The sequence below is a fragment of the Bufo gargarizans genome, chromosome 1 (assembly GCF_014858855.1).
Source record: "Bufo gargarizans isolate SCDJY-AF-19 chromosome 1, ASM1485885v1, whole genome shotgun sequence".
Lineage (NCBI taxonomy): Eukaryota > Metazoa > Chordata > Amphibia > Anura > Bufonidae > Bufo > Bufo gargarizans.
In genome coordinates, this window is record NC_058080.1 from 429,881,527 (window position 1) to 429,891,859 (window position 10,333).

A 10,333-nucleotide genomic window follows, 5' to 3' on the forward strand; every position below is an offset into this window, starting at 1 on the left:
CATAGTAAAAGTAAAGATGGGCACTCTAATATCCAAAATCACCAAACATTATACATTTATTCAAGATAAAATATGGCATGGATAACAAAAACATAAAATTTCAAATCCAATATCTATGATGTCATACGCTCCAATTCACAAAATAGAATAAATCATCACTCAAAATAGAATTTAAGCAAATATCTTTATTTATTTAGTTGGGTAATTAAAGGCCGCAATGCTTATTACTTAACCAATTAATTATAATCTAGTTAATCCAATTTATTCTCAAATATAAATAAGTAAATATTTAAACCAATAAACCATATAACACTCAGTCCACTCAGAGAGTGACTTAACCCCCGTCAATAAGCAAAGCGACAAAATAAATAGGGAAGGGAGGGAGGGACTTGAAAAATACTTACGTGAATGAGCCAAAATCGTTATTTTCTGTTCTTTTATAGGTTCTCAAACTGGCAGTTAAAGTGATCTCCAATCAAATTTGAAGATATCAGCGCAAGCACCCACAGCATCTGGGTTAACCCATTCTTCACATAGGTAAGTAAATAATATAATCAACATATTAACTGTAATGTTAGGTGCCATGTCATCATGGCTCACCACACTGAATTTATCAGTATGGTTCGCTCCATGATGTCATACGCTCCAATTCACAAAATAGAATAAATCATCACTCAAAATAGAATTTAAGCAAATATCTTTATTTATTTAGTTGGGTAATTAAAGGCCGCAATGCTTATTACTTAACCAATTAATTATAATCTAGTTAATCCAATTTATTCTCAAATATAAATAAGTAAATATTTAAACCAATAAACCATATAACACTCAGTCCACTCAGAGAGTGACTTAACCCCACAACGCCACATAAAAACAAGTGGCCCAATAAACATTGCAAGCCTTTAATAAAAACCATTATCAATTATGTTCTGCAAATCTGAAATGAATATATCACATCCAATATCAGAAAGCTGATCATCCTTTTCTTGGTAAAGTCCTCTAACGAATCCTTCTAATTCAACATGTCTGTAATTGCCATGACCAATTTCCTTCAAATAAATCTCCATTTTTTTATTAATTCTTTTCCTAATTGTTTCCAGAAAGGATAACTCAGAATTGAACCAAGAAAATTTTGGGATGATGTCAGAAAATACGAGTACAACACCATCAAGTAAGTAGCATATTTTACATAACAATTCTTTTAATTCATAAATTAACAAATGCGTTTTGATTTTTCCCAAATCAAACGAGCCAATATGTAAAATAAACAGGTCAGGTTTCGACATTTTTGAATATATAAGGCTGACATTCTTGAAGATATCAGAAATTTTAAGGTCAGCAAAGGAAAACCAGTTTATGGAAAATTCTGCTGAATAACCTAAATTAACAGTAGAATGTCTAAAAGCAGATCTTCTCTCAGCCAATTGAATCAGTTCATCCCCAAAAATCCATACAACTTTTGAAGGTCCTAAAATCAATAAACAACAAGGTTAGGCCGAATATAACATTTATAGCAATTGGACCTCCATCTACCAATACGTTTAATAACAGAACTATCTAAACCCAATTGCTCTGCAAAGGTTGCAGCACCTATACGAAATGAATGTGCTGAAAGTTTATAATTTACGTAACCTAAATCATTGAGACATTTATGAAATACAAAATTGAATTGAAATTTAGACAAATGGGAACCATCAGAGTGGTTAAATAAAGCATTGGAGTCAGGTTTCCTTACCTGAAACCATCTAGTAATATTATCAACTGGACAAATAGATTTAATCGGATAACTCCTCAAACACAACCAAACTCCTTTACTAAATTGGTCAGTCTTGGATTTTTTGATATAAATCTTTAGAATATCACTATTCAAAATTATGTCTGTCATCAATAATGGGGGATTTGAGATTTTATTGTCTGCAGCAATCTCGCTTAATCTTAGAGCAGCAAAGAAAGCTATAGAAAATGCTGCAGAAAATAAATTGGTTTCATATTCCGAAGAACAAACTAATACTAAATTACATATGACCTTTTGTAACAATTCAATAGATAAAGGGCTGGTCTTAACATTGGGGACTGACTTTCTTTTGATACCTTTAATCATTTGTTTAATGATAAAATTATTCAGAATAGAGCTTTCGCCTTTTAATTTAAAGAAAAAAGAAATGCCCGATAATTTTTTAGAAATAGAATCGGCTTGTAAACCGTTGTTGTAAAGATATATAATAAATTTGATAAAATTCCCTAAATTAAAATCAATGTAAGAAATTTTTTGAGATATGCAGAAAAGCTTCCAATCCAACCATGCGGCAGAATATGCTGCCCATGTATTCTTGGCTAATGAACCAAAAATAAGTTCATTAGTTAATCCTCTGATATCTCCCAAAGATGAGTTGGACAAGGAATTCCCATTCGGGAAGCTCGAGGTGTCATTAAGAAGAATTCCTTGAAGCGCTGTCGGGACAAATAATCAGCAATATAATTAGTTTTCCCAGAAATAAATCTAGCTTTTATCCAAATGTTAAATTTTAGACATTGAAAAACTATCTTACGCAATAATGAAGAAACTAACGGAGACTTTGAAGTTAAACAGTTTATGGAAAAAACTACTCCCATATTGTCCGACCTTAGCAGAATTCTCTTATTCTGAAACTCTGAGGACCAAATTGTTAGAGAAACTAGAACTGGAAATAATTCTAGAAAAACCAAATTTTTTGAGTACTTGTTATTAGTAATCCAATTTAAAGGCCAACGTTCGGCAGACCAAAAGTTGTCAAAATAAGCACCATATCCAATAGCACCAGACGCATCTGTATAAAGAGACAAGGTGTCTGAGCCAACAAACTCTTCCTGCCAAATGGTGTGACCGTTAAATTCACATAAAAATTGCAACCAAACTGAAATGTCATCCTTTAGTTGTTTGGTGATGCGAATATGGGATCGAGGTGAGGACTTACCTGATGTGGCAGCATACAATCTTTTAGAAAAGACCCTTCCCATGGGAATCACACGAGAAATAAAATTAAGAGAACCTAAAAGAGACTGAAGTTGTTTAAGCGTAATTTTTTCTTTTCCGGATATGCGAGTTAATTGTTGAACAGTATTCTGGATTTTTTCCATTGGTATGCTAAATTCCATTGTTACTGTATTTATATCTATGCCCAAAAACTTGAGATTCGTAGTAGGATAGACAGTTTTATCTACAGCTAATGGAATGCAGAAATATTTAGCTATACCAATGAATCTATTCAGAAGATTCATACAATCATCCGAATCTTCACGACCTATAAATAAAAAGTCATCGAGATAATGTAGTAAAAATCCACTACCTGAGTGAATATCCATAACCCAGTGTAGAAAAGTTGAAAACGCCTCAAAATAAAAGCAAGATAGGGTGAATCCCATGGGAAGGGCCATATCATAAAAGAATTTATCGAGAAAATAAAAACCCAAAGAATTATAACCGATGGGGTTTATAGGTAGTAGTCTGAAAGCAGATTTAATGTCAGCTTTGGCAAGAAGAGAATTGCGGCCTGCTTTTTGTAAAAAAGACAAAGCTTGATCAAATGAGGAGTATTTCACACTGGCTTTATTTTTTTCCATCTCATCGTTTAAGGAACTGAATTTAGGATAAGATAAATTGTGAATAAGACGAAAAGAATTTGGTTCTTTTTTAGGAACTAAAGCTAAAGGAGATATACGAAAATTCAAGAAGGGGGGAGAATCAAAGGGACCAGCAATCCTACCTGCCAAAATTTCAGATTCAATTTTTTCTTTAACAATGTCAATATTTTGTTTTACAGATAACGCATTTTCAACTAGAATGCAACCTGGACCCACAAATTCAGGTATGAAAAACCCATTGGTAAAACTGTCAATTAATAAATTAGCCATCTGAATGTTTGGGTAATGACCTAGCCACTGAATTATTCTTGGCAAATTCAGCGGAGTCACCTTGTTTAAACGATTGAATTTCCTTGTTAGAAATTGGGAAGTGAATACCTTGTTTTTTAAAACATTTTGAGGCTGAATGAGAACCGGCACAGAAAGAACACTCGTGTCGGTATTTGGAATTATGTTGCCATCTGCAATGCGACTCGTTAAATGCGAAACAGATACCTTTTTTGACGTTAATGAAATTGGGTTGACGAAAAAGATTGTTTTTGTTAGGGAGCATTAAATTCAACCAAAGCCCGACATCTTTACTACCCCAATTTAGATTCGGATATACTGCAAGTTTCTGACGAAAGGATTCGTCATACAGACACCAACCCAATCCGCCAAAATTTCTATATGCCTCCAAAATAGTATCTACATGGTAAAATAAACCAGTACAAAGACTAGGAAATTTTTCACCCAAAACTGCTGCGTATATATTAAATGCTTGCAGCCAGTTAAAAAAGGATTTCTGGTGTAATTTTCTCTTTTCTTCAGAATCTGATTTTTTGTCTTTCAATAATTCACTTTTTAAATTCTCACTAGATGAAGGAAGAAGAGAAAAAATTTCAACATATTCTTTTCTCCAAATTTTTTCTTTCACGCTCAAGGGTAAATGAAACCCTAATGGAGAAATTTGACACGCCAGAACTTCTTTAACAGATGTCTCTTTTATACCTGAGTTAAATTCAAGCTCAGGAATTACTGCCATTTCAGGGTTAATATTGGACATTTTAGGTACATTAGTGAACGGTTGAATGGTTGAATTAGCAGCAGTCAGACTATTAAGGGTATTAACTTGACTGACATCTGCTAATCCAGACCAAACATTTTTAGGTGATTCATCCTTTTTAGATAGGTAAAGTAAAAATTCATCAAACAACTGAATCTTCAATTTAGAAGAATCAATGTCAAGTGAATTAATCTCTTGATTAATAGTGCCCTGCGGTTTGCAGTCACTTAAAAAGTTATAATTCAGCTCACCAGAAGCAGATGATGTAGGAGGATGATCAACTGTTGAAGCAGGTGATGGCTCCTGAGTGACAGTTGAATGCTGTTGAAAATGACGCCGTTGAATTTTCCTGCTGGCTCGGCTTGAAGATAAGTTGGTTTTCTTGGTCTTAGAAGGAGGCGCATATTGTGAAGGGGAATATGCCCTCTTGTCTCTCCGCTGACGTTTTTTAATCGGCGAGCGGGTCTCAGGTTTTTCGCGCATGCGCACAAAATTATCGCAGGGAGGATCGATCAGTTCGGCGCTCGCGCCAGGTACTGCGCAGCAGACGGGATTAGAAGATAAAAGAAGCTCTTCTTGCTGGTCCGGTCCTTGCTGTAAGCACTTCCTCAGCCATTCTTCTCCCCCTTGGCTTTCTGCTCTGAAAATAAGTTGTTTCAACAGATCTTCCATGACACAGATGAACGCAGGTCTGTCTCTTGAAAAATACTTACGTGAATGAGCCAAAATCGTTATTTTCTGTTCTTTTATAGGTTCTCAAACTGGCAGTTAAAGTGATCTCCAATCAAATTTGAAGATATCAGCGCAAGCACCCACAGCATCTGGGTTAACCCATTCTTCACATAGGTAAGTAAATAATATAATCAACATATTAACTGTAATGTTAGGTGCCATGTCATCATGGCTCACCACACTGAATTTATCAGTATGGTTCGCTCCAAAATAGGCCTAAATACATTATAAACTGAGATAAAACTAATAGCTGGTATAAATTGACTCTAATAGCCACTGAAAATGAAGCTGGTGTTGAGCTGCCTGTTCAGGTCCAGCCTAGCTACACATATGGACCAACAACTGTTGTAATGGTTAATAAAATCGAGTAGGTGTTCAATAGGTACCTACAAATAATATATAGTCCCCAAGTGATGTGTTTCTCATACAGTATACAAGAGACCAACGTGAAATAAGATGTAACAAATGTTCCAAGTGAAAAATATTCCAAACAGATCCAAGGAGAAAAATAAATAAAGATAAAAATATGCAAAATTAGCAAAAATATTTTGTGAACACTTCTTAATCGTGCAAAGAATCCTAAATAAAGTATATTGTGTTGTTGTGTTTAAGTAGGTAATAGTCAAACACTATTTAAAGTGCATATGCTGTCTGTATTCACGGACTTTATAATATCAACTCCGCAACTGTAGCTGGTCCCTCCGGGTATAGGATTTTTTACTCCGGTAATGGTCTCAATTGTTTGGGTCAGTGTTATACGCTCTCCACAGTCGACCCGAGGAAAAGATATATGCAATATAAGTGATTACCGCTCATTGATTTTTGTAGTGGTACTCACACTTAGTGCTGCTATCCGGTCTGTAGCGTGGCTGCACAGAAGGCTTACCTCGTGTGTGGAGTAAGGAGGTACCTTGCGGGTATATCTAGACTGTATAGTCCACTTTCGCTGTTATCCACGGGTATCCAGAGCCGACCGCAGTTCACAGGTCTCACTCTGTTTAGATCGTAGGCACAGTCTGGACTTATCTGCGATGGGCGTTTCTCGCTACTCCATGCGGTTGATTTAATTGTTCCAGCTGGCTTCTGCTGTCCGTGGGTTACCAGGCTATGGCCAGTAGACCTGGTATCTGTTTGTTTGATAGAAGCGCTTTTTCTAGATAACAATAAAATCTAGTTTTGCCGGTTAACTGCCAGGGTCAGTTTCTTATTCATCCACGCCAGACGCGTTTCGAAGGTTGGGCTACCTTCTTCCTCAGTGGCTTTAGTAAGAACTGTCTGGCTACCCGGCTTTTATTCCTCTGGCTATCAGAAGGGTTCTTTGTTAACCCTGAAATGGATCTAGTGGATCTAGTGTCCTTTTAATCATATGTCTTTTTACTTCCCGTCTTCTATTGTCTCCCGAAGATCCACAAGAACATGATTGACCCACCAGGTCGCCCGATAATATCCGGTATAGAGTCCTTGACATCCAACCTATCCCATTACATTGACAGACTGATTCAACCTACGGTCAAGAAGATCCCTGCATACATTAAAGACACCACACAAGTTGTCCAATTACTGGAGAACTTGAAGGTGGAGCCACATTGGCGTATAGGGACCTTGGATGTTCAATCGCTCTATACCGTGATCAATCATGAACAGGGCATGAATAATATGAGATTGCAGCTTAACAAGTATGGGAATCTCAATACTAGACAAATAGACTATCTGGTGGAGGGTGTTGAACATATACTTACGCACAATTATTTTTTCTTTGAGGGGACCTACTACCTCCAGATTCGGGGCACTGCCATGGACACCAGATTTGCCCCCAGCTATGCCATCCTGTTTATGGCACAGTGGGAACAAGAGACCATACTACCCAAGCTGGGGTCGGATCTGGTGCTCTGGCAGCGCTATATTGACGATGTCATCTTTATCTGGCAGGGCGATGAAGGGGATTTATCTACCTTCCTAAAAGAGATCAATAATAACAACTACAACCTCAAATTTACGTCCAACACTAACCAAGATAGCACAGAGTTCCTCGATCTACTGATCACCACTCAAGTGGACCACTATGTGTGTACCACCTATCAGAAAAAAGTGGCGAAAAACAGTTTCATCCTCTATTCAAGTTGTCATATGCCTTCCTGGCTGATGAACATACCCACAGGACAATTCCGGAGGATCAAGAGGAATTGTACTAATGAGGACAAATTTGAAGAGGAAGCCACCAATATGAAAAACCAATTTCTGGCCAAAAGCTACCCAGAATCAGTGGTGGACAAAGCCCTGCAAAAAGTCAGGGAAATGGATAGGAATCAGTTTTTTGTGCCTAATTCGATTGATATTGGGTCAAAAACCAGTGAAGAAAAATTCCGTATAATATTACCGTATAACACACAATATAAAAAAATCGAGCGGATCATTAAAAACCACTGGCATCTGATCCAGAAGGACAAAATTATAGGTCCCCTAGTTCCCTCAACACCAGACATAGTGTATACGAAGGCACCTAATTTGGGTTTGAAAGTAGCGCCATCAATTAAACAAAAATCAGGGACCAATGGACCCATTAACAACTGGCTTAAAAGTAGTGGGTTTCACAGATGTGGACGCTGTGTGAACTGCAAAAGTACATCTTTTGCAAGAAAAACCACACGAGTGAATTCAACCCAAAATGCCTTCTCTGTTGAAATAAAACAACTCTTAACATGCGACAGTTCGAATGTCATATATATAATAGAATGTATGTGTGGCAAACAATATATAGGCAGAACTAAAAGACCACTAAGAGTAAGAATAGCGGAACACATAAATAATATTAAAAAGGGATACGAAAAGCATGTACTGTCCAGACATTTTAAACTGATCCATAACCAGGACCCAAAAACCCTGAAATTTGCAGCCTTCGAACAGCTAGATCGACATTGGAGGGGAGGGAATCACATAGCCCGAATGTCCAGGGTGGAATCAAGGAGAATCTTCGAGTTCGGCAGTCTGACACCAGCCGGACTAAATGCCGAACTCGAAATCTTTGGATTCCTCTAATGGGCTGGATGCCCTCGGATCACGGAGGGTACCAGTCTGGCTGAATATCAGCACTGTGACCCCCCCTGGTCGGGAGGCTTCCAACCCAAATACACCATGAGTGACCACCGGTTATAAAATGAGATAATATACCCTACCGGCTACAAAATCAGATACCATACCCCTCCGACCACCACTGTACACCTGAATAAAGCATATGTTGAATGAACCATATGGGGTTGACGATTATCTTCCAGCTCCCACAATTGGGATCCCCTTACTCAGTCTCTATTATACTATTTGCATCTTGTATAAAAAACCTTTTTTTAAAATAAACAGAAAAACTATATTAAAAATGGTCTTTTATTAAATTAAAAATGAATTTTAGATTTATGGATCTATATCTTTTGTCTTCTTCATATAGGGAAAAAAAATAAAAATATTAAATGTTGCATATTATGACCGCCTTTTATACTAGATAGGGAAATCCTATTAGTGATATTTTTATGTGATTATATATTTTACTAATAATAAATACTTATATGCCGCCAAGTTACATGATTCAGCTATATACAGTCATGTGAAAAAATTAGGACACCCTTTGAAAGCATGTGGTTTTTTGTAACATTTTTAATAAAAGGTTATTTCATCTCCGTTTCAACAATACAGAGAGATTAAAGTAATCCAACTAAACAAAGAAAACTGAAGAAAAGTCTTTTCAAGATCTTCTGTAAATGTCATTCTACAAAAATGCCTATTCTAACTGAGGAAAAAGATAGGACACCCTCACATGTATTCCCTCTTAAATTGGCTCAGATCTCACACAGGTATATCACACCAGGTGCACATAATTAGTAGATCGTTACTCTGCATGTTGAATGAGGCTTGCCCTATTTAAACCTCAGACATTTAGTTTGGTGTGCTCCTGACTGTTGAAGTGAGAGTGAGCACCATGGTGAGAGCAAAAGAGCTGTCAGAGGACTTCAGAAAAAAGATTGTAGCAGCCTATAAGTCTGGGAAGGGATTTAAAAAGATCTCAAAAGATTTTGAAATCAGCCATTCCACTGTCCGGAAGATAGTCTACAAGTGGAGGGCTTTCAAAACAACTGCCAACATGCCCAGGACTGGTCGCCCCAGCAAGTTCACCCCAAGAGCAGACCGCAAGATGCTAAAAGAGGTCTCCAAAAACCCTAATGTGTCATCTCGAGAACTACAGCAGGCTCTGGCTACTGTTGATGTAGAAGTACATGCCTCTACAATCAGAAAGAGACTGTACAAGTTTAACTTGCATGGGAGGTGTGCAAGGAGGAAACCTTTGCTTTCCAAGAGAAACATCGAGGCCAGACTGACATTTGCCAGAGATAAAGTTGACAAAGACCAGGACTTCTGGAATAATGTTCTTTGGACAGATGAGTCCAAAATTGAATTATTTGGACACAACAGCAGAGGACATGTTTGGCGTAAACCAAACACAGCATTCCAAGAAAAGAACCTCATACCAACTGTGAAGCATGGAGGTGGAAGTGTCATGGTTTGGGGCTGCTTTGCTGCAGCAGGACCTGGTCAGCTCACCATCATAGAATCCACGATGAATTCTACTGTGTATCAGAAGGTGCTTGAAGAACATGTGAGACCATCAGTTAGAAAATTAAAGCTGAAGCGGAACTGGACCATGCAACATGACAATGACCCAAAACATACTAGTAAATCAACCAAAGATTGGCTGAAAAAGAAGAAATGGAGAGTCCTGGAATGGCCAAGTCAAAGTCCAGATTTGAATCCCATTGAGATGCTGTGGGGTGACTTGAAAAGGGCTGTACGTGCAAGAAACCCCTCAAACATCTCACAGCTGAAAAAGTTCTGCATTGAGGAGTGGGGTAAAATTTCCTCAGACCGATGTCGAAGACTGGTAGATGGCTA

The 10,333-nt window shown here is 37.5% G+C and overlaps 1 protein-coding gene and 1 long non-coding RNA gene across 3 annotated transcripts; one reads left to right on the forward strand and one right to left on the reverse strand.

Moving 5' to 3' along the window:
* The first annotated feature begins 478 nt into the window (after positions 1–478).
* Positions 479–5,597, forward strand: LOC122932335. The gene is made up of 4 exons (XR_006388296.1): positions 479–537; positions 1,101–1,171; positions 3,801–3,845; positions 5,419–5,597. It is a non-coding gene; the product is annotated as an uncharacterized LOC122932335 (long non-coding RNA).
* Positions 777–5,394, reverse strand: LOC122932322. 2 transcript variants are annotated; one of them, XM_044286685.1, is made up of 2 exons: positions 4,918–5,394; positions 777–1,468 (listed from the first exon to the last, which is right to left on the reverse strand). In XM_044286685.1, the coding sequence occupies exons 1-2, from the start codon at positions 5,336–5,338 to the stop codon at positions 903–905; spliced, it is 987 nt and encodes a 328-aa protein (XP_044142620.1). In that variant the 5' UTR covers positions 5,339–5,394; the 3' UTR covers positions 777–902. The 2 variants fall into 2 exon arrangements, with proteins under 2 accessions (XP_044142620.1, XP_044142611.1); XM_044286676.1 differs by lacking the exon at positions 4,918–5,394 and adding an exon at positions 2,955–4,017.
* Positions 5,598–10,333: the final 4,736 nt, after the last annotated feature.